The sequence below is a fragment of the Crocodylus siamensis genome, chromosome 5 (assembly GCF_052110815.1).
Source record: "Crocodylus siamensis isolate JL-2025a chromosome 5, ASM5211081v1, whole genome shotgun sequence".
NCBI lineage: Eukaryota > Metazoa > Chordata > Crocodylia > Crocodylidae > Crocodylus > Crocodylus siamensis.
This window is the reverse complement of record NC_143399.1, coordinates 51586206-51611157: the sequence shown is the minus strand read 5'-3', so window position 1 is coordinate 51611157 and position 24952 is coordinate 51586206. Positions and strand designations below refer to the sequence as shown.

Sequence of the window (24952 nt, the reverse complement as noted above, 5' to 3'; positions counted from 1 at the left end):
CAAACCTTGCAGAGCACCCACCTTCCCTCTGACCCTCTACACAATGCAGTCCCTGTGAGTGAGATATCCTTCTCTTTTGCAGCCACCCAAGCAGCCTTCTTGTGTCAGCCTCAGTTGCGTTCCATCTAACTGCAAGCCACACCACTCTGTAAGGCATTCTAAGGTCCAACACCCAGATAAAGCTGTATGGTATTGTACCGAGTTCAACATGGGGCTTCTCCAAGACCCCATTTCACTAATTATTTTGTAGGGAAGGGAAATTCCTGATTGTTTGGTAGGGAAGCAAAAACAAAGATGGCCACTTTCTTTTGTCTGGGATGTTTATGATCCAATATTGTGAAAAACAGAATTGAGATAATGGTCTCCTGGACAGCCTGAGAAATTATGACACTTGTGCATTTCTCTACCACATGTTTGATGCTTAAAACATTTGATTCTTTCTAGGATGATTTCTTTAAAACTAAGCATCCTACACACACACTTAGACTATCATTGGGCAATGGACAAGTGACTTGTATATAGCATCCCAGCAGGATAAATACTGAAAGCAATCAATGGGCTCTCCACTGCATATGTATGATATAAGGTATGCATAATATAATGCATGTAGGTACATATGCAGTGCATATTTTATATATTTGCCTACTCTAGACACATAGTGGGGCAGAGCCTCATTCCCAATGTGGTCCACTTGTACCATTCCCATAATGCGACAGTACTGTGAAGATAACCAAATTTGAAAAGATACTGATTCCCTGTTGTAGGAAGCTTGTCAGAGGTGAGACATCTCAAGCATGCTGTACTCTAGAAACACCCAACTAGAGATATATGCTCTAGGGCAGGGGTGGGCAATTATTTCAGGTGGAGGGCCACTTACTGAATTTTGGCAAGCCATCGAGGACCACATGACAGTCAGCCAAGGGCAGATAAATACTAATTTTCTAAATTTTTTAGGGCCCTGCAGGCCAGATAGAATGTCCTGGCTGGCCGCATCCAGCCCATAGGCCGCATTTTGCCTGCCCCTGCTCTAGGGAGCTGTTATTGTCAATGCTCTAAATTGACTAGGGAGCCACAATAGCCCACAAAAGCCTGAGCAAAGTGTCAGAGCTCCGAGGTGGTGACCTAGCCCCTCTTCTCCGCTTCCAAGTCTGTGCCAAAGAAGCCCTCTGTCATACCCAAGGATCAGGGCCTTAGGTTTAAATTGCCCTTTTTCACACTAGTTTAACACCACTATTACATTCCTTACTTCAATGGAGATATTCTTGGTTCAGGCCAATCTAAACTAAAGAAAATTCAAGTCAACAATTGGAAGCATAAAATCAATGTAAGCAAATCTAAAACTCTACATATTGGATCTGCACAAACAGCCAAATTCAGTGTAAATATTGTGTTAGTGTGCACAGGCCAGCTACACAAGGCTTGGATTTGACCTCTGTAATCCACAGATATAACAGATAAATTAAATGTATGTGTTTGAATAGATGTCACACATGCAAGCAAAACTCTATAAAAAGTTTATTTTTTCCACCCTACCTTCCCTTTAAAAAATGAAAGCCAAATCTCTCCTCCTCTTTTTTTTTAAACAAAAAAGAACCACATCATGTGATTTTCTTGCCTTAACATCAGTTTTTTAACTTTGGTTGCCACAGCAACAGGATGCAACTTGGCATCACCATGACAACAGCTGCCTCTGTTTAAATTCACCATCTGACAGGCAGCTTCTCTCTCTCGCTCTGGCTGTCAAAAAGATGGACTTGCCATTACACCTACTCCCCAAAAAGGCTTACAATCTAATGAATGAAGGGCAAAACAAGCAGCATTGAAAGAACAACAGAAACATGTTAGAAGGTTATGAACTATTCTCATGGGGAGTATAGTCATGCCACTGTCAAGTGCAAGAACCAGTGGATGAAGTTACTCCATTTAGGAAATCCCCACTAATCCCCAATTTTGCTTCAAACAAATCCTTACAAAACTTACACTGTTTTTTTAAGAGTCCTAATAGCCCTGAGTGAAGTGTAGGAGTAAGGAAGGTAGTGCTGGTGGGATCCTGGTTGAGCACTTGACAAAGAGATGCAGTAAGGAATGCTACCCAACTGGACACAATCGACACAGATACTCACATCAATGGGCACTATTATGCAACAGTTGTTCTTCGCTGAACAGCGATAGGACATTGCTGCACTGAAGCTCACATGGATGACACTGGCTAGAATTGTCTCTGGACTCTGACAGTACTGCAATGAAGCTACTCAAGGCTCAATTGTCCATAGTTCTGTATCTTAGGTAGTCATTGTCACCAATGCAAAATGACTGTGTAATTGGTGTAAGAGATCACCTTTACCACAGGAGATTTGGATACAGGTGACATTAGAGTCATTGCAACAGATAGGATAACCAAGATGGAGGAAGAGAGAGAATGTCAGAAAAGCAGCAACACACCATATTAGCTCTACCCTTTACAGCCACTGCATAAACTCCTAGGTCAATGGTGATGGTTATGGCTTCATTACACATTCTGCCACTCAGCCAATGTCCCAACACAGTAACAGATGCCACCTGAGTCACCCAAGGCAAAACAGGGCTCTGTGTTTGCAAACAACCACACTCTGCACAACTGTCCTTCAACTGAGCAATCTAACCCTTCTGAATGAACCCCCTTTATGGCTTTTGTTTGCTTTCAATGGACAGAGACACTGCTGCCGGGAAACAGGAATGTAGTCTCAGTTTGTGCATCTGTGATGGAGTAGAAGCCTTTCTGAGCAGAAAATTAAAAACTGTGTTTGTGTGCGTTTATGTGTCCTCTATAGAACAAAATCCACAAGCTACTTCTAATTTTGGCCTAGAGGAAAGGGTACTTAGGCTGAAACATCTTCAGTCTAGAACTGGCCTTTCTATCTGCTTAGGAACACAAAACTACTGGCAATACATTTGGGGTGTATGTATCAACTATGACCATCTCGGAAATAACTTTGTAACAGGGTTGGAATACTGTTGTAGCCATGGTGGCCCAAGAAGTGCATCAGAGGCAAGGATTTGTTGTGAGGGCACTTGATGCCTGAAAGCTTATATCCAACAGATCTCCCAGCAGTTGGTCCAATAAAAGATAATTTAAAAAATCATGGTCTCTTCTAGACATTTCCTGCTAGTCTGGCCAGGCTAAGACAGAATTGTTGGTTGGAGGAGGGGGTTTCAGATAAGGACCTGATTTACAAATAGTTATGGCTTTTATTGGATAGAGGTAGCAGGGGAGAGAGGGAACTATGAGTCTGATAGAAGTCTGTTCTCCCTTTAGCATAGGAGGATTAACAAGAAGAAGTATGAATGTGTATCAAGAGAACACAAAGTCCATTGTGCCTGTTGCAGACAGCAGGACAAGGCTACCCAGAGAGAAACAGCCAGGAAAAAGGAGAACAAATCCAAGAAGATACTGTCTCTCTCGGGATAAGTGACTGGACAGAAGGGGGTCCTATACACATGCAGGGAGCTGGCTCCAATGCATTGGAAATCCAGCGCATCAGAGCAGACTTGATTAATCGAGTCTGCTGGAGAATGCAAATAAACATGCTCCAGCAGACTCTGGTGTCAGGTGTATTAGTGTCTCCATACCAAAAAATGATTGCAGTGCTTAGAAACTTGCAGAATCAAGCCCATAAGCAGAAGCATTGACACTAAAAAAATTAAATGCAAGGGTATTTTTCTCCAGCTTAGACCCTGCAGTACCTCTCAAACATCTCCAGATCAGCCCAATAGCTTCACATGCCCACCTTTACCCAACCAGCCTGATAAAACCCACATGGCAAAACATACGTAAGCCAGGGCTTTCTTCCTGGGATAATGAGCCACGCTCACAACCCAACTTTCGTTTTCTTGGGGGTGTCTAGCTGTAACCAAATAGGATTAAACCAAAGATTAATTGAGTGGGTATCAGTGAATTGCATCTCATCTCACATTCTAACTGAATTGTAGCTTTCCAGGAAGCTGTGCAAATGAAATCAAGACAGGAGGTCTGGACACTGACTGCTACTCCCCCAGCAGAATAAGTGCAGGTAAAGGGGCAAGCATGGGTCATTGTCATGGGAGATTCAGCTTGAGTTGCATTTGAGTTTTAAAATCAACTTCAGAAGGAAAGACAGGAAGAAATCCAACACTCCTTTAGCTAAAAACAAATGGCTTCTGTCTGGCCTCCTGCACATTAACAGCAAAATGAGCAACTCTGCCAAAGCTAATAAATCAGGGTTTGGGGCTTGAAATTCTAAGAGGTCTGAATCCTCCAAAGGAAAATGAAAGCCATTGCCTCACATTTCTCCTTCTTCTACTCTATGTATCATCCCTATTTACACTGGAAAGCAAAACTGAAGAGGTTGCTGGTTATAATTATACATTTACCCGGCAGATATACAGGACTGAATCACCAGTTCCCAGTTATTTTTATCCTTATTACCTAGTCAACTGGATTTTAATGAAGAAGCCCCCACATCTCCCCTTCCCAACTGAAGTTGGCTTTCCTCTGTGTCATCCCTATTATAACTAGTACCACTGAAAATAGCAAGCATCCTTTCTAAGGCCAGCCACACTCTCATTTACTGTGGCTGAGATCCAAAACTCACCTCCATGAACTAGTGTGATTGCAAACTCAGAGACAATGCTGGTATTCAAACTGCAGGCATTGCTTTAGACAGGTGAGACATTCAAGCAACTCTATGGAGCCACTGGAACTAGCTCAAGATACTATCCCTTTTAATTGATTACACCAGTGTACAATTACCAAGAGAAAACAACAACCCTTTCTACATTATCTGGTAATAGTATGCAGTTTCAGTGCCCCCTCATTCTAAGGCTCTGTTATAAAGTTAGCACTGTCCTAAGTTATTGTACTTTGAGCTCTTGCTCCACTGAAGAGAAATATAAACTCTGGCTGTTTCAGGCATTTTGCTGCTGCCCTACATGGTGATACCTCAGCCTAAAAAAGAATAGTCACAGTATTAAACTAAGAGGCTGAAGAGATTACATTTTCATTCACACCACTAGAGATTTTCTCATAAATGTGTTTCAATTTCCATTTTCATGCACGTTCCACTTCATCCCACTCATACATTCACCGTATAAGGCTAACGCCAAAATAGCCCAGTCTACACAAGAGATAGCCAAAGTTATCAAGTGGTGCACTGAAGAACAGCACAAATGCTTTCAGGTGGATGAGATTATTGGAAAAAGGACTACTTAACTTGATTCCATTATTTTAATTAGAACAGTACCTAACATTTGCATTTACAAAATATCTAGAACGGGGGGGGACAATTATGTGGGCCCAGGGGCCACATAGGGAATTTTTGGGAGCTGTGTGCTGGGTTACCATGCAACAGCTCACCAAATCATGTAACAACTCACCAAACCTCCCTATATGGGATGGGACCATGGGGAGGCAAGTTGGTAGGGAGCTGGCATGGGTGCAGACAGGCAGCAGCCTCAGCAGAGGCCACTCAGCTGGAGGCCCTGCTACTACTAGGGGTACTACCCTAAAGAGGGGCTACAGTTGCTGCCTGGCTTCAGCATCAGTGGTCTGGGTGTAGAGGCAGCAACAATGATTAGGAAGAAGTTGCTGCTGGGCATGGCAGCAGGTGCAAGTGCCTCCCCCTCGCAACTCATGGCCCTTTTTGCTGCAGCCACATGCAGCTTCTCCCTGCCACTGCCACCCTGCCAAGCATAGGGACCTGGGGCAGCCTGGAGGTAGCACCGGTGGCATCAGTGGTAGTGGTGAGGAGTTGCAGGGCAGCCCTGGCATGGTCTCTGGGTAGCTGCAGTGAGAAGGGCCTGGAAGCAGCGAGTGGGAGGTGGCCACCGCACCTGCCACCAGGTCCAACTTCTTCCCTGCACCTAGCAGCAGCTTCTGTCTAGCTGACACCATTCCTTGTGGCCAGGGTGGGTGGGTTCAGAATAGGCACTGCAGGGACCCCAACCCACTGAATGGGGAGGACTGGGATCAGGTCTGGGACCAGGGCCAAGTCTGGGGGTGAGTCCAGGACCGAAGCTACAAGCTCAGCTTGGGGCTTAGGCCCTGCCTGCATGGCTCCCAGCTGGTCTTCATGGGACTGGGGTTGGTAGTGGCAGTCAGGAGTAGCCACCACCAGGGCTGCCAGGAAATGGAGCCGAACTGTGGAGCTGCTCCAGCCCTACTGCGTGCCCAGGGGCAGTGGGATGTATCATGGGCCAGATGGCGCCTGGGTCAGATGGGACTGAGAGATCCGTTGTGGGCTGGATAAACCCCCTCCATGGACCATATTTTGCCCACCCCCTGATTTAGAAGCTAAACTACTACAATGTATTGCAAATTCTTGTGATAAATGATGCCATGGAATTTCTTTGGTATGGTGGTAAACCATTACACACAGACTGTAAGAGGCAGAGACTGTGTTTATATAAAATGGTATATTGCACCTTATATAATGGAGCCCTGACTCATTCTTGGGAGAGGTGGGGTCTGGTCATTACCAATGTATAAATAAACTGTTACTATTATAAATAAAGCAGAGCTAATAGCCCCACCTATATTTTACAGAACAAATGTTATAAATAATTTGGCATATTCTGGACAATGAGAGTTATTCTTCTAACAAATGCCACACAGTCACCCAAAGAGATGTGCAAGTATCTTTCTGAGTAATAGCTATGCCTGACATGCTTATACACTGTCAGGCCAGGCCAGATTGCAGAAACAAACACCATGCATTGTTAGACAAAAAAGGTTTAAATAGTCGGTGAAGCATAGGAGGTATTTAGCAAACTTTTGCAGCTCTTCAAATACCCAAAAGCTTTTCACTTGCCTTAACAGTCTCAAGTGCCCTGCCAATATGCCAACAGCTTTCAGAATGTCACTAACCCAGACTGGCCCCAATTTGGCAAACATCTTAGACAAGCAAATGTGTAAGTTTCACTGAACTGGGCCCTTAGTGTTAACATGCCTCTTTTCTGTACATAGTTTCTAGTAATCAAATCTTAAGACTTTGTTTCAAAATTACAGCATTTCTTGGAACAGCATTTTTGTAGGACAGGCATGGATTTTTGTACAGGGACAAGTCTATTTACACTTAGAAAGGGAGCCATGAGACCTATCAAGTTAACCAAGAAGTTTCAGGGGAGAAGGGTAATGACAGAAGCCACGTGCATTTGTCAGTGCAAAATTTGGGGCAGAGTTAAAAAAACAAAAGAGCACAGCAATCTCAAAGTTTTCAGGTTAGCTCCCTTGTGTATTATGGAGGCAACATGCAGAGAACTGTGAAAGTAGCACAAGGAATGTGCCCTAGTGGAAAACTTCCCAGTTTACCTCCAACCCTAAAACACTTCCTCCCCTCCCAAGTATATATATTACACAAGACAGAGATGGTGCTCATACAAGGGTGCCCACATTTTCCAAAAGTGGTGTTTTCTGGGGGACTGTTCACAATAGCGTCAGAGGTCAAGCAAAAGCATGGTCCTGAACTTTGCAATGACCACAAATTCCCTGTGGTGTAAAACAGGCTGCTCTGGGGACTTGAGGAATGAGGATGTGCAGCAAGTGCAGAAAAGGTGGGTTGGTAAAGGGTGGAAAGGACTGATCGTGGGCAGGGTGGGGCCAAGGCAGCAGTCTTACCCGGCCAGACAAAGAGGTGCGTCTCTGGAGTACTAATGACGCCTAGGAGTTGTGAGCAGGGCTGAAGCTGCCCGAGAGGGTGGCGCGTCAGGAGGACAGTGCACGGAGCCGGGCCTAGGGCCGCACCCGAGGGAGTGGCCGCGTGTAGCGGCGCGCAGGGAAGAGCTCTGCGCAGTGCTGGGCGCGGAGCTGTCCTCGGTGCTGAAAGGGGAGTGCCCAGGGAGCGCGGGCGGCGGGAGCTGCCCGTGGTGCTGAACAGCCGGGCGCAGGGGCGGGGGCAGGGCAAGCCGTTCAAGACGGCACCGGGGGGTGACCAGCAAGCACTACCAGTCCGGGGTAGGGGGCAGCTAGTAGCTGAGCTCCTTGAGACGCTGAGCCCAGAACAAGGGACGATCACATGGCGACACTCCCCCCGGCACCCAATAAAGCTGGGCTTCACCCAAAACGGGGGGGAGGGGCTCGGCCAGGAAAGCTCAGCACGTCCCTGGGCCACAAGTGCGCCAGCGCCTGTTCCCCAGCACGCTCGCTTGCCTCTCTCGGAGCCCAGGGCGCGGGGAAGGGCAGGCAGCGCCCGGAATGAAGGACACGTGGGAGGGAAACGAGGCACCCAGCAGAGTGGGCCACAATCCGCGCCCCCCCTCCCCCGCCGCAGCCCAGCTCTGCGGCGGCTCGGATCGGAACAGAGGTGCATCAAGGCATGGGGCGGACCAGCCACTTTTAAGTGGGGGACCAGGCCTGGGTCCCTAAGCTGGTGCTGAGGAGCTCAGCTCTGAGTGGGAACCGGACCAGCCCTCCCCCGCCCGCCAGCCCCGCCAGGATGGCGGAAGTAAAACTTAGTCTGCGGAGTTGGTGAGGTCCCCGCGGGCACCGGCGTGATCCTACCCCCGGCGCCGCTCCTTGTCCCCAAGAGACGCCCCGGCCGGGGCAAGAGACAGGCAGGCGAGGGTGGGCGGCGCAGCCCAGGAGCCACGAGCCCAGGCCAGGCCGGCGGGGGAGAGGGGCCCAGCGGGAGCTGGCGGGGAAGCAGAAGGCAGGAGCTTACCTGAGAGCTGCCGCCGCACGCCCCTGCCGGCTCGGGCTCAGGCCCCGGCCATGTGCCAGCCCGGACACGCAGGCCCGCGGGGAAAGGATATGGCCAGTCGATGAGCTTCTTGGCGTATTTCCTCACCACGTTATCCTCCCCGAAGAGAAAGAGGGATCTGTTGACGGTGAAGCAGTTCTGCCGGACCGGGATGGGGTTGTACAGAGCCATAGTCCTGGCCCTCTGGGCTTTGGTTTGCTTGAAGGCTCCCGGGGTGCCCCCGGCGGGGGCCGCAGCGCCCGGGCGGCTCCTACTCTGCTCCGAGCCGCCGTCCGCCGAGCCCAGGCGGCCGGCCACCGCCTCCCCGAAGCGCGCCATCCTGGAAGAGAAGAGAGAGGTGATCCGAGCGGGGCTCCCACCCCCTCCCCGCGCCGCCGGCTCTACAGGCAGCCGCGCTGGGGCCGCTCCATGCCCCGGGAGGCGGCGCGGAGCTCCGGGAGGCGGCCGGTCCCTTCAGCCCCCGACCCAGGGCATCGCTCGGCGTCCGCAGGTGCCGGGGCCGGTGCCGGGGCCGGGCGCAGGCGGCTGCCGCGGGAGATGCCCGCTGGCCGAGCCGGGGCGCGGGAGGCAGCAGCGCCTTCCCCGCGGAGCCGCCCCGAGGCTCCTCTCAGGCGCGCCGGGACCCGCCTCTCGGCCCGCAGGCGCCGCGCGCCGCCGCCCGCGCCTTCGCCGCCATCCGCGCGGGGAACAGGTGGCCGCGCAGGCCGGGCCGCTACAGCCCGGCGCCCAACTTCCCCGCGCCCGGCTCCATCGCGCTCCTCCGCCCGCCGCAGCCTCCCCTGGGCCGGGCCGCGGGACCGCGCACGCGCGCGCACGGCCGCACACAGCCCCTGCCCCCAGCGGCAGCGCCCCCGCCTTCCCCGGCCCGGGCGCGGGGGGGAGGGGGGCGCCGCCGGGAACAAAGGGAGCGAGCGGGGCCGCCCGGGGCTCCCGGAGGAAACTTCCCCGCTCCCGCGCTCCGGGCAGAGCCGGGCGCTGATTGGGCGCAGGGCGAGGTGGGGGGCAGGGCACCACCCCGGCAGCCCTCCCGCACCAGGCCCCCTCACAGGAGGGGGCCCAGTGTCCGCGAGCTCCCTCCCCCGGCTCTCTGCTCGGCCTGGAGGCCACAGCCCCACCGGCACCCCTCTCTGGCCTATGCGCTGAAGCCCCACATGGCACGTAGGCAAAGCACAGATGGGCACACTTGGAGGGACAGGTTGAGGGGTGCCAGCTGGAGGACTTTTTGGGGAGTTTTGGTAAGCTGTTTTGGGCTGGAGGGGTGGGGTGCTGACCCGGACTGGCACAGTGGGGGGTGGAAGGTGCTGACCTAGTGTGGTGGATGGGGGAGGGGGAGCAACTGATCCTAGCTGGCCTGGGCTTGTCCACCCTGCACCCACTGCAGAGTGGGTGAGTGGGGTTTGACCCCATCCCTGGACTGGGCAAGACCAAGGGACCCACCACGGGCCAGATAAAATCCCTTGGTGGGCTGGATCTGACTGACAGGACATATTTTGCCCACCTCTTCTCTAAACCCTCTGCAGACCAGGTATTGTGTCTATTTCCTTGTAAGGGCTGAGAGAAACCTGTGTGTATGGGGATGCAGGACAGAAATTCTCACCGGCCTCTGGGAGGCCAATTCTCAGTGGCCTCCGGCTCCCACCACCAGGCTGGTGAGGACCACCATGCAACACGCACACCTGATGCCCCGTCCCAGCCACAAGCCAGTCAGGAGGGCCAGGGCTTTCAAAAAGCAGCCAGGGGGTTTTGAGGGGTTCAGTTACTAGGTCCAGAACCCCAGGAGCTCCCACCAGCAACTGGGGAGATTGAGAGAGCTCAGCCCCTCCAAAAAGAAAAATAGACTCAAGGGGTCTTGAGCTGGTCATCCAAAAAGATGGAGCCCCCAACCCCAGCAAAAAACAACACCCCCCCCCCAAACCAGCAGCCAGTTTTGAAAACACAGATGGTGAATGCTGGATCTCAGTCATAGGCTCTCAAATCAGTGTGAAGCTGCCTTGTTTAAGAGCACTTCAATAACTCAGCCCTTCATACTGAAATTGGTAAATCTTTAAGGCAGGAATAGTTTCCGCTCTGTCTCTCAAAAGTGCCTTGTACAATGGATCCCCCCTCCCCAAGGAACCAAAACAATAAACTTTAAGAGGTGGCTGACTATCCCTGCTGCTAGTATATCATGAAAAGGCAAGTAAGGGCTATTGGAAAAATGGAAGAAAATCCAAGGCACCAGGGCTCCTCTAGTGCATAAAATCAGAGGGACATTTAAGCAGGTTAAAACCACTAACAGCTATTAGGAGACTTTTACTATTTAGATTTTGTGACTGTTCAGGTTCTGATCTGCTTCCAAGCCAGAGAGCCATGAACTTTTCAGGGAATCAAGTTATAATTGATGGCTCCAGTGAAGCCATCCCAGATACACAGGAACCATTTCACTGAGGCTACCTTATGGGCATGCAACAAGGTAAAGCCCACACCTACACTGAGTGAATGATGAGAGGGTTCAGAGCTTAATAAACAATTCACAGCATGGAAACAATTCAGCAAACTTCATTCCCCCATGCCCTCCATGGCAAAGTGTCTGGATTGTTTGTGAAAGTCTCCTCCTTTCCTCAAACCAATTAGTGAATTTCTTCCAATTAATGTAGATGACTTGAAAAAGCATGTGAACAATTTTCACAATTCACACAGCACTGAAAGGGTTCACTCAAGTCGTGTGGTATTATTTCTGCTGACAGACTAAATGGTACACATACTGCTAAGACAAGTCTGCAAACTATAAATCTGACAGCAAGATACAGCCTGACGTTCACTTTTGCCCAGCATGTGAGACTCAAAATTCCCAACTGAATTTGAAAAATGGACCCAAATTCTGGACTGTGCAACGGCATCATTGTAACTAGTCAGGTAGCATGGCCCAAAAGCCGTTCAGCTAGTCACAAGTAAATCACCCCACTAGATGCTGGCATAACACTGGTACAGAAGCAGTCAATTCTCCCTGTGCCTTAGGTCCCCAGAAGCTACACTGGTTGCTCAGGCAGTCAACAGTTGGTAAACTTTTAAGATAACCCTTAATCTGTTGTAATATAGGCTACAGAACCTGACTAGTGCAAAGCCAGACTGGGGTTGGGGAAGGCAATGGTAAACTGAAACCACTGTTGCATGCACATCCACCCTTACTTCTTTGCCACAGCCAAAGGTCTGGTCAACTGCTTTCCATGGTGCACTCAGCTCTGAGCAAATCTACATCCAAATGTTTCCCTTTCTTGTGTCTGCAAGACTAAGAATTTCTGTCCTGCATCCCCATACACACAGGTTTCTCTCAGCCCTTATAAGGAAATAGACACAATACCTAGTCTGCAGAGGGTTTAGAGAAGAGGTGGGCAAAATATGGCCTGTCAGTCAGATTCAGCCCAACAAGGGATTTTATCTGGCCCGTGGTGGGTCCCTTGGTCTTGCCCAGTCCAGGGATGGGGTCAAACCCCACTCACCCACTCTGCAGTGGGTGCAGGGTGGACAAGCCCAGGCCAGCTAGGATCAGTTGCTCCCCCTCCCCCATCCACCACACTAGGTCAGCACCTTCCACCCCCACTGTGCTAGTCTGGGTCAGCACCCCACCCCTCCAGCCCAAAACAGCTTACCAAAACTCCCCAAAAAGTCCTCCAGCCCAAATAATTGCCCATCCCTAGTTTAGATGTTTTAAACAAGGGAGGGAAAAGGAAGACAAATATTTGGGCTCACTGGGCTCGTTCCACCCTTGGGTCACTGTTAACGTCAGAGCTGCTGCAGTGACGGGCTTGGCCCACTGCCTTGCAAGCCAGTCTCAGAAGTGGTTCCCAGCTATTGCCAACACTTTGCTAAGTCTGGGGGGCAGTATTGATGGCTGCTGAATCCAGTCCAGTGGATTCACTTCAGACAAGATGCTTCCCTAAGCAAGTCAATTACAATTTTCTCCCTCCCCTCCTGCGCCACATTAGGAATGATGTTGCTGTTCCTATTTCAACCATTTAAGCTCATGTTAATTAAGCCTGTAGTCTGGCAAATTGCCCAATACTGAGCCCCAGACCAGCCAAGCTCCCATCTCATCATATCTGAGCTCTCTGACTTGAGTTGCTTGGAGGTCCAAGTGTTTTCTCATTTGCATCAGGTTTGTTCATAGATGAGCTTTGTACTTTCACTGGGACAATGCTGGGCTCTCATTATTAATCAAATCAGGCATGTTCTGACTGAATGGATAGCAGTGGGGGAAAAGGGCTTCAACATTCTCCACCTGTCCTGCTGTTTCACACACACAGTATGGCTCCAGACACCTCCAGGACAAAGATAACCTGATTTCTTCAATGAAAGTAGATGGAATGATTCCTTGGACCTCTTCATCCTCCCTCCTGTCCCCAGAATTGGAAAGAATGGGGGAATAGCTCCCTACACCTTCCCAGTAGGCATCAAGGACATGGGGTCTTTCATGGGATGTAGCTGATTCTGGAGTAGTCCCCCTATGCCATAGTGACCAACAGGCCTCACGTCCCTCCACAGGGTACCAGATAGAATATTATTTTGTTCTGGTATGGAATAAAAGGGGAGAGAGAGAGAGAGAGAGATGCTTCTCATAAGAAGTGCTGAAGATTCTGAAGCAAAATTGTCCCGGCCACCAACAAGGTGCAGAATCCATTTCCCAAGAGGATCATTACCATGCTGTGTAATGGCTTCCAACCCGGCACACAGCTCTGCTGGTATACTGCTGGCCAGTGGGAAACGTGACTAGCACACAGATGTTTAAACATCACGAAGGGCCTACACATTCAGAGCTGGTGAAATGTTTTGTGAATGAAAGAGAGAAGGAGGAAGGTAGGAGGGAAAGGCAGTGGAGTGGAGAGCCCTCTGCATGTGGAAGGATTTGGGGATGAGAAACTAATAAGTTCCAGAACCAGGCTGGGGAGCAGGGCATCAATATATCTGCCTGCTCATGGCCTGACCTTGCTTAGACAGACATAATAATTGTACTGATACTAAAGGGTATTGACAGAACCACCTGCGTGATGCTGTAGCAATATAGGTGTACCAAAACTGCTCCAGTTTTAACCCTACCTCATTCTAGGTTAAAGTCAATGCGACTTAGCTAAGATATACTGCTACAGCATCATGCATATATAACAGTTGCCCTGTTAGCCAAAGCACAATCCTGAGCAGCAGCTCCCCCTCCCACTAAAAGTTTGCCCCCATTCTTTGGAAGGCAATATTTTATCATAGGCCCTTATTTTTTTTTTTTTTTTTTTTTTTTTTTAAAGATGTGGACCTGACCATACACCCCTGAAGCCAGTGGAAGTTTTGTAACCGACTTCACTGGGAGCAGGATCAAACCCGCACAGGAACACAGACGACAGTAGTAACATGCCATCATTTGGAATGTTACTCTAAAATTACCAGGATATGGGGACCTGCAAGCTTTGACATTTTCCTAATCTCTTCAGCGTTCAAAAACGTGCAAGGCCAGCCCACTGAACACCACTGGGCCATTTCAAAGTCCTGATCTGCAGGCACCATAGGGATGTTTCCCCAGTTGCATGAGGCAACAGGTCTTCAGCATCTCTCCCTAGAATAGGTTTACTTGCATGCTAAAAGTCTTTCTGCTGCCAGAGTGCCATCTACTGGCTGTTTTTATGACATCTTTGCAACTGAAGAGCAGTCAACAGGCCAGCCTCCCTCTTCACAAAGTGACATTACTGTGTCATCCGACAGGCATCTCACATTACCAGGACATGACAGTGACAACAACAACTTCTCAGAAAAGGTAAAAGGAGTACAAATTTAAATCCTGTTCTCCTTCTGGACGCTTCCTGTTACCAAATGCCATTCCCACATAATGATCTAAAACTGGGGTAGCCAGCCTGCGACAAGCGCCACAAGTGGCACAGGCAGCTTCTGTATAGCATGCAGCAAACTGGGGAGGGGACAGGCAGCACAAACGCAGAACAGGCAGGGAGCAGAAAGCAGAGCATCAGATCAGGCAGGGAGCACAAGGCAGGGAGGAAAAGCAAAGTATCAGCTTGGTCAGAGAGCACAGGGCCAGAAGCAGTTTGGAGCTGCGGGGAACTTCACAGCAAACTGACTTTGATCTAAAACCAGTTGAAGTCATTCCCACTGACTTCAAAGTATCTTGGATCAGGCTTGTTGTAATGGGGTGGATGGCTCTATGTGAAAGCACTGGGGCGGGTGAAGGGGTACTTGGACTTGTTTCCTTGCTCTGCCAGTCTGTTTAAAAATGAAACAGGACTTTCTGCAGAGCAGCTCAGGGACTATAGAGTGAAAACTCCCAGGGACACTGCAAACCTTGGCACCTCCGGCTCAAAATGCAAGGCACATTTCTTTTCCCTCACCTTCTCTGCTACAGACTTATAGCAGCATGTATGTGGGCATATGTGTGTGTGAATGTATATCTAACTGTTCTCTGCACAGCTCTACCACTGAGAAGGGTATGATGCAACAAACACGTGAAAGTTTTTAGTCATGTTAATGAAGGTGCTCGGATCCTGGTGAGAAGTGTGGTATAAAAAAACTATAAAAATAGAATAGACTATGTTTGTAGACAGACACACATAATTACTTTATTTTAACAAGCAGGACTTACAGTTTGTGAGTCCACATCAGCTGATCTGTGTAGTCTTCCTACTCTTAACTCATAGTAAATAAAGTAACCCAGGAGTTCCCCAGGGCTCAGTCCTTGGGCCCATGCTGTTCAATCTCTTCATCAGCGATTTGGACGATGGGGTGAAAAGCAACCCGTTTAAATTCGCTGATGATACCAAAATTTGAGGTGAGGTGAGCATGCTAGTAGGGAGGGAAAGACTGCAGCAAGACCTGGATAGGTTACAGGGGTGGGCTAACAAAAACAGGATAGGCTGCAATACTGACAAGTGCAGGGTGCTACACTTGGGCAGTAGTAACCAGCAGCACACTGATAAGATGGGAAACTCCCTTCTTGAGCGCACGGAGGCAGAAAGGGATCTTGGAGTCATTATTGACTCCAAGATGAACATGGGCTGACAATGAGAAGTCACGGTTGGCACGGCTAACCAGACCTTGTCATGCATCCACAGTTGCATCTCAAGTAGAGTCAAGGAGGTGATCCTCCCCGTCTATGCGACGCTGGTCAGGCTGCAGCTGGAGTACTGCGTCCGCTTCTGTGCGCCCCACTTCAGGAGGGATGTGGACAACATGGAGAGGGTCCAGAGGTGGGCCACCCGCATGATCCGGGGACTACAGGGCAGACTCTACAATGAGAGACTACGGGACCTGAACCTGTTCAGCCTTCACAAGAGAAGGCTGAGGGGGGACCTGGTGACTGTCTATAAATTCACTAGGGGGGACCAGAAGGGTTTGGGAGAGACACTGTTTCCCCTAGAGCCCCCTGGCATGACAAGGAATAATGGCCATAAGTTGTTGGAGAGTAGGTTTACATTAGACATCCATAAGAACTACTTCACGGTCAGGGCGGCTAGGATCTGGAACCAAGTTCCAAGAGAAGTGGTGCTGGCTCCTACCCTGGGGGTCTTTAAGAAGAGGCTTGATGCCTACCTGGCTGGAGTCATTTGAGCCCAGTTTTTCTCCTGCCCAGGCAGGGGGTCAGACTTGAAGATCTACAAGGTCCCTTCTGACCCTACTTCTATGATTCTATGGTGACCATGAATGAAACAAGGTTTAGCTTCGCTTACCACAGAACAGGAACAGACACATGCAAGTTACACCCAATTCAATTGCATAACAGCTCCCTCTCCTTTTTAAAGAAGTTTAACCTTTCACCTCTCTTTGCCTTCACATCTTTACTAATCTCCGTCTCTCAGTTCCCCACCTGAACTATGGATATAGCTATACTCCCATTTGCCCACTCTTTTTCTATTTTGTCAAGACTAAGATCTCAAGGGTTGGGGCTGTCCCTTGCAATGTTCTTGTGTCTACCAAGCATGACAGAATGCTGTTCCCAACCCAGGCACTATTGTGCTACTGCTAATCATCATGGTCAGAATTCTCATACATATTTATCATCATTGTCCCATTTCAGAATGAACAAAACAAAGGAGAGAAACTATCAGACAGCAAAACAAAAACACAAAAGGCTCATGATGTTTTAAATATAATCTTCTTTTCAGCTTTGATTCGTTTCAAAAGTTTGAAACAAAGTGTACCTCACCACTGCCATCCTTGTATTCTGCAGGGACAGTGCAGCTAAGTAAACCTAAGATGAAGACTGATAGATTAAAAAGTCACTCATGGTTAGGAGGATAGAGAAGACACTGCTTTCCTGGCTTATGCTGTTCTGGAATCTTTGATTAGTTATACCCTTGCATTAAAAGCTGACTTCTAGCATCCCACTGCCTTTTATAAAATACTGCCTGTTACAGAAAAAGAATGCTTAGTATCACATTAGAGTTGTGTATAGTACCACAGCTGGATTGTAAAAGGGCTGTAAAATATTTATAATGAAGAACAAAATGTGTAGGCATAAATATAGATATAGGCTACAGCTATAGCTGTAGCTTCTGGGCATAAATTCATTACCTGCAGGGGTCAGAAAAGAAGGATTTCCTTCATGGGACCAATGCTGGGTCACCTCCTCCAAAACTTTAGATCAGGGTCAGCAACCCCAGCACGTGTGCTGAGCACAGCATGCAAGGCCATTTTGCTTGGCATGCCACAGCCAGCCTGGGCTTTAGGTAGCTGCTGCCAGCCACAAAGCCCAAGCTGCTCCCAGCAGGCAGCTGCAAGCCCTGCTGCAAGCAAACCAGGCTTTGTGGCTGGCAGCAGCTACCCAGAGCCTGGGCCAGCTGCAGCCAGGAGGCTGTAAACATCTGCTCCAGGATCCAGCATTAGCTCCATACCAGCAGGTGCACACACACACACCTCAGAGCAGTCGGTGGGAGAAGGGCCTGAGGCAGCACAACCCCGGCCTCTCCCTCCCTGCTGGCACAGAGCTGATGACTGGGCTCCAGAGCCTGGAGCCTGGGGCTCTGGGCAGCTGCAGCAGGCTCTACAGCCCTGGCATCAGCTCCATGCCGGCAGCAAGTGCATGCACATATCATAGCAGACAGCAGGAAGGTTGTGCTGCCTAAGGCCCTATCCCCACCCTCCGCTCCAAGGTGCGTATGCACCCGCCGGTATGGAGCTGATGCTGGAACCTGGAGCAGCTGTTTGCAGCCTCCCAACTGCAGCCTGCTCAGGCTCTGGTAGCTGCTGCCAACCACAGAACCCAGGCTGCTTGCAGCTGAGCCTGCCTGACTCCCACCTGCTCCAAGCCCAGGAGCACCGCACCTTTGTGGGCTTAGCTGGGTGGTTGGGCTGATGGGCAGGCTCCAGGCTTGGCCAGCTGCACCGCAGCCCAGGGGCTGGCTCCCCAGGGAAGCACAGGAGCTCTGGCAGGACCAGGGCATCATTGGGTCGAACTCTGTCCAGTGGCCCAGGAGCCCAGCTCCATGCTCCTGCACATCTGGTTCTCTGCGTTTGTTTGTCTGTCTGTCTGGTTCTGTGCGCGTACACATGTGCGCGCGCGCTCTTTTTCTTTCCCTCTCTCCTCTTTCTCTCATTTGTCTCTTTTCTTCTCTCTCTCATTGCAACATGCTCAACAAAAAAGGAATACACGAAGGCAATATTTATGATTATTAAATATACTAATATGCAGTGCATTCTGCCATGTACCCCCACTCCTTCATTTTATTTTTCTGGCATGCCGGTGTTAGAAATATTGTTAGAACTGCACAGTTTGCATCTCGTACCTGATAAGAAGAAACACTGCCAAGGACATTCCTCTCCCTTGGCCACTGCTAGCTTTTCTAATGCTAAATTACTCTCTACCCCCACACTCCCCCTGACTTTCACATGCAGATTACAGAAGCTGGAATTCAACTGACTGTGTCCTTGAAAGGGAGGGGGGGATTTCAACTCTTGGTGACCTAGAGAGCTTTCTGAGCGTGCGTAATTACCTGATGCATATACGCCTATCCGCCCCACATACCTAAGTAGTTAATTATAATATACATGCGACGAATGAAGTGACGTGATCACATATATGTTTATATGAACCGGAAATGAGTTGTAAGAGTTCCTGTTTCTGCACACGTGCCCAGGAGGGAGAGCATATAGTATCTGCTGCAGATTTCCTCAGGGGCAGAGCAATTTGAGATTTTCTGTCTCTGCTCTGACCCTATTTGCAAATACACCTTTTGTGCTGCTAATAGTGTGTGCCTGAGAATTATTATTTGCGAGCCTCCAAAAGAAACGAACCGCAATATTTTGCATCACCGGCACTCGGGCACCTTCCAAGGTAGACATTGTGGGGTTTTTTGGCACTCCAGCCAAAAAACATTGCCTGCCCCTGCTTTAGATAGGCATCAGTATCAGGGGCAGAATGCCAGACTGCCTGGATTCTAGGTGTGATTAGGAATAGACAATCCTATGATCCTACCTGCTTGCTTTCTGTCACATTGTCTACAGCCTTTCAAGACATTTGGCTCCCCTTGCTCCTACAGTAATTCCCACCTTTTGGCTCAAGCTGGGTGCCAAGCAGAATCCCCATTTTGCAGGGACTTACATTTTCAACTGAATAGGACTAAAAAACTCACATTTCCCTAAGATCCTGCACCCTAAAAGCTCCCCAGTCCTGCAGCTGTTCAGTAAAACTGAAGTTCTTATCTATTTCACTGAACATCTGAAGGCAACACCCAGGATGCAGGGCTCTCAAGAAGTTCTATCATGTACACTGTCCTGGAGGGAATAACCCTGGAAGCCTGCCCCAATACCTCTGAGTCTCAGCTTTAGAGCAGGAAGGAAGCCTGAAAATTTGAGGAGCCCTGCCCCACAAGGGGTTTTCAAGCTCCCAGACCCATGGCAGAGACCCTGGAGGCTCCAGCATGCCTGGCTGCCCCAAAGCCTTGGATTCTGGAATTCAGAGGGGTCCCCTTTGCTGGGAACTGCTTAACAAGCCTGCCTCCATGCAGCAGGCCCTGGAGCAAGCTGCACTTCCATCAGCAAACTGCACTTCCAAAGTTCCCAGCTCCCATGCTGACCCACTAGACAGGTTGTTCCAAGACCAGGAACCCCAAGCTTCCAGCTAATAACCCAGGTGGACTCATCCTGGGCCAGGAAGCCTGAGCCTCCATCATCCCCAGCTCCAGGACAGGCACACACCTGGCAAATCTGCCACAGACCCCAGAATTGCAGGGTCTGTGGCTCTGGAGCCATTTTGCTTGGTGAGTTTGTTCCAGAGTTACAGACCATGGAAATACTTAGCAAGTCTCTAGGCCTGGGGCAGTCCAACAGGAATACAGACAGATTCTGTGAGGAACCTGCCTCTGGGTAAAGTTCTTGGAACTAGGAATGTTTTGCATGAAATATTCAGCCAGAGGCATAACTAGGAATTTTAGCACTCCAGGTGGAGGGGTAAGGGTATGACGGTTGCCAAAGGCTTACTTCCTCACAAAAAAGGTGCTGCTATGGTGGCACAGGCTTCCCAGGAGCTGCCATTCTGGAACCCCCGCTCAATCAGCCCCTGGAGCTGATGCCCTGCTCTCCCACCCCTGATTTTGCGATTACATTTGGGGCTCAGAAAATCTAAATGCATCAGAAAATCTCCACCCCATGGTGTGGTGGCTCCACTCACCTACACTTCCTTGGGCCTACGGTTTGCACACAGAATAACTGCTCCTGGTTCAGCCCTCCTCTAATACCTGCACTGGCTGCTTTAGAACAAAATTACCAGTTATGGGGGAAAATAAATAAATAACCCAACTAAAGGAAGTGGCATCACCCTGACCAGTAGTGTAACTGGCACGAACCCCAGACACTAAATTGGGGGGAGGTAGCACGGGAATGGAACTGAGGGGTGCCTCACTCTTGCCCACAACACCCTGCACCTTCCACACTCCTGCTCTGGGGAGGGTAGAGAAGCAGTGATGATGGACAGTGCAGGAGCAGTGGCTGGAGATTCGCTGCTATGGGGAAAGATGTCACCCTCTTTTGGGGCACTGAAAACCAGAGGTTTTTCAGTTGCTTGATATACATGTTGGTGTACACCTCTGACCCTGGCTGGCTGAGTACTATAATAGCCTTAAACTTAAGCTGCAGAGTTAAGGAAAATCTGAACAAAAATACATTGCAGAAGGGCTTTGGACTCAATTCTCTGCTACTGCCCATGGGATGCTTCAGTGGAATTTGGCTCCAAATACCAGCAAATACCCTGTTTTCTCCACAACCACAAAGATTTCTCTCAAACTGTGCCCAAGTTTCACCCTAACCACAGATTCACTATAGCCCTGAGGTTTCAGAAGCTGAGGTGTTAAATCAAGGGGGTCTGGGGATTACCTCTTCCTAGTGTCCAGACAAAGATAGGTATTTCCTTTCTGCTGTATGCTCATTAACAGTCTTTTTCAAGTAACAGTTTTGTCTGACTCATGTTACTGCCTACAACCCGCTCACGCTCATGAGCTGCCTACATGGTTATTAGACTTCCCTTTGTTAGTGCTAATGACTCCCAAACACCATCCTCTTGGATAAATGCCTGGACATGTCACCTAGACAGACCTGAGCTGCTGACTTCTCACGGCCAATCACATAACTTATTTAAAAAGAAATTATACAGAGGAAAGAGATCACAGAGGCCTGTAAAATTAATACAAAGCTATAAATTATGCATCCAAATTTAACTAACTGCCACAACCTCCTTCAGCCATTTACCCGACACAACCATGCCAGCCACCAAGTTCAATGTCAAAACAGAGGGAGGGAGAAAAATTCAAAGCCACATTAAGTTAAATATGTAATTTTCTATATAACAGCACAAAGCTACCACCATCCATGCACACTGCTGCTGTTCATTACAAAGACCCTAGGAATCAAACTTCTGATTTAAAAAAAAAAAAAAAAAAAAATCAATGTTACTGTCATTCCCAAGAGGAAAACATAAAATAACCTTGTAATTTGCTTTCTTCTATGATGAACAAGCATCACACCTCACAATTTGGAAGTGGGGCTTCCTGCTATTCTTTGGTACTAACTCTATCCCCGCTCCTCACTAGAAGCCCTTGCAACTGAGGGGGGTGAATTTCAAAGGCACAGATGGCCGTGAGATAGTGCTCATTGACTTTCAATGAATGCCTGGTGCCTTTGAAATCCTCCCCAAGAAGCCTGCCTTTCCACTACTCTGTGACCTGTGTTGGCATTTTCACCTGAACAACACAGCCTTAAATTTCCACCATCCCAATCTAATACGGTTTTATACCCAGTTTGTGATTAAGATCAGGGCCAAGGCCCTTGATTTTCTGTGCCCTGTTTCAAAGCACAACTCTAAGCATGCATGCACGTGCAAATAACATTTGCATATACTTCATCCTGATGATGTGTTTGCTGAGACGCAGGTCTGAAGAGAAAAATCCTACAAAGATGAGACAGCATGACATTCAAATCCCCTCCTGCTTATCTGTATCTACCCTTAGAATCCTCAAATCCAGATAAAAAATGACACAAACCAAATAGATTAGGTTGAGAAATGCATAGAGTGTGAGACACTTTAGAGTTTCTTCCCTCCCAGGATCTGAAAAAGCACTGAGAGCACTGAAAGAAGATTCTCAATGCCCCAGAGATGCAGATAAGCCACATAATGTTTGTATAGAGAGCACAGAGAGACTAAGTAACTTGCCCAAGGCTGTGCAGCAAGCCTGTGGCAGAGCTGGGAACAGAACCAATGGGTGAATCTCTCTCTTCCCTCTCCTCCCCCTCTCTGCCACACACACACTTCTCAGTGGCTGATCTCTTATGACATTTGCCTTTCCAAGTAAAAGGAGAGATGATAAGGGTGTCTTCACAAGTCAGATTAAATGTCATAACAGAGATCAACCACTGTATAATCTACCTCTTTTCTCTCTCTTTACTGTTCTTCAGTAAAGCCATGAGTGTTTAGAAGACAGAGATCACAAGCTCCACATACTGGTAAACCTGTAATAACCTGCCAGTTAAGACAACGAAGCACATTTAGGCCTCATTAGACTGCCCTGGCACTGGGCAGGGGCTTTAAAGTAGGCATGAATGACATTTTTCAAACCCTGTTAAGGCCTCTTAAAGCAGTGTAAAGGGACCCTGGAAGCCTGCTCAGGCCCTTACAGTGTCAGGCACCCACAGGTGTGCCACCACCCACCTCCCCCCTTAAAATCCTTCTAAGCGGGGTGTCTCTCTGCCACTCCCCTTGGAGGCTCCTCTGCAGCCTGCACAAACCCTCAAAGTAGTGAGCACTCCAGCAGTGTTCCACCATACCAGCCTTTTAATACCTTATAATAATTTTGGGATTTAATATCTTATAATAATTTTGGGATCCTATGACCCCAGCTGACTTCCTGCCCTTTGGGCGGGGGGCTGGACTCGATGATCTTCCGAGGTCCCTTCCAGCCCTAATGTCTATGAAATCTGTGAAACTGTGTACCCTTCTCCAGCCAAGTTTTTAATAAGCTTGCATATCACCCATGGTATTTGAGCATCTCCACTCAGTCCATAAGCTACAAACAAAACAGCTTTCTTAAATACATTGGGTCATAAAATAAATTATAGCTGACAGATGCAGCTTTCCAAGAGGTCAAGCTGTGTAAGTGACTTTAATGTACTAAGCATCCACAGTGCACTTCCTCTGCAGGAAGAGCACAGAACAGCATTTGTAGCACTGGAACAATCAGGATTGTGATATGGAAGCAGCAAGATCAGCTATATAATGCCACAAGTGTCGCAATTGCAAGATACAGTAGAGGCACCTTCCCTTCTCCAGCCACCTGGAACCATGCTCACCAGCCTCTCCAAAGCTTTCAGTCCTGTTTGCTCTCGGTTTTCTTTAAAAATAGAATGATACTTGGAAGAAACCCACAGGGAGGGTCAGCACAGTCTGCATGGGAGCTAATAGGAACTTGTTTCATGTTGCACTCTCGTCCCTCAAGAATATAAAATGGGGATGATGGGGAGAATGACAAATTAAAGTATGACACACATCTCAAGGCTGGGCTGAGTGCTTATAGCCTTGTTGTTCACAGTTGACTGCCTAGTAGCTATATAATATTAGCTAACAAGAACTTGGTATGGCGGCAGATAAGGTCATGACAGGGCACAGTGCACCTATTCAAAATATTAAAGGCATAAAAAAGAAGAACTTAAGGGGAAATGTTTGGGCAAGATGAAGGTGCACAGGAGTGCATACATTACCAATAACATATTTCAGTGCCACAGAAGACTTTCCCTTCTGTCTCCAGTGGATTCTAAAAGCAACATTTCCCCCAGCTTCAAGAGTAAATTGGATGCTTATCTTGCTGGGATCCTATGACCCCAGCTGACTTCCTGCCCTTTGGGCAGGGGGCTGGACTCGATCTCCTGAGGTCCCTCCCAGCCCTAATGTCTATGAAATCTATGAAATCGATGAAACCATGCCCAGACAAATTCCTTTCCCGCTCTTCCATTTACTTCCTTTGCTTGGGAATTAGGGGGATGCTAGCAGGGTTACTGAGAGCACGGAAAGCTTCCTAGCCTTGGTTCTGGCACCTGGGGCCACCCAAGCCAAGCAGTCATTTCATAGTGCTTTGAGTTGTGCCATGCTTAGTTCCACTCTGAGGTCAACCGAAGAAGCTGTGAAAGGTTCAAGCAGTTAAAAACCTAGGTCTCTACTGAGCATGTGTAAGCTGCAGTTATTCTAAGGCTAATTAACTGACCAAATTTGAGTGTATTTTCTCACGGTATTTACGGGCAGACCTGACCAGAAATGTTCCAACAAAGGAAGATTCATCAGAAAACACCAATTTGTTAAACCCAGAATAATTCATTCTAAATAGCTGGGGTCAAAGAGTCTTAGCTGGATCTAAGCCAGGTCATCCACAAAACCCTACTGCATTCTTGGCGAACTACCTCAAGGACAGAGATCTAGCATCAAGCCAGCCTGACCCAAAGACCCTGAAGTTACAGAATCCTTAGTCTTGGGGCAATCTACTTGGCAGGCCCCTGACACGTTATAGATATGGTGCAATTAATGTATTAATCACAGCATAAATAGTAACAGTGATACACATTCAGCTGATTTATGGCACCATAAAGTGGCAAACCAGCTACAGTTTCCACAAAAAATATGGAACATCTATCTTTTTTTTCCATAGACATTAGGGCTGGAAAGGACCTCAAAAGATTGAGTCTGGCCCCCTGCCCAAAGGGCAGGAAGTCAGCAGGGGTCATAGGATCCCAGCAAGATA

The 24952-nt window shown here is 48.7% G+C and overlaps 1 protein-coding gene across 1 annotated transcript in view; it reads right to left on the bottom strand.

Moving 5' to 3' along the window:
• The window catches only part of CACNA1E (calcium voltage-gated channel subunit alpha1 E), a 353537-nt gene that overhangs the window by 226965 nt on the left and 101620 nt on the right, over positions 1-24952 (bottom strand). The window contains exon 3 of the mRNA XM_090047888.1: positions 8764-9030. Within this exon, the coding sequence (XP_089904014.1) occupies positions 8764-9030 (267 nt within the window). The remainder of the gene's footprint in view (positions 1-8763; positions 9031-24952) is intronic.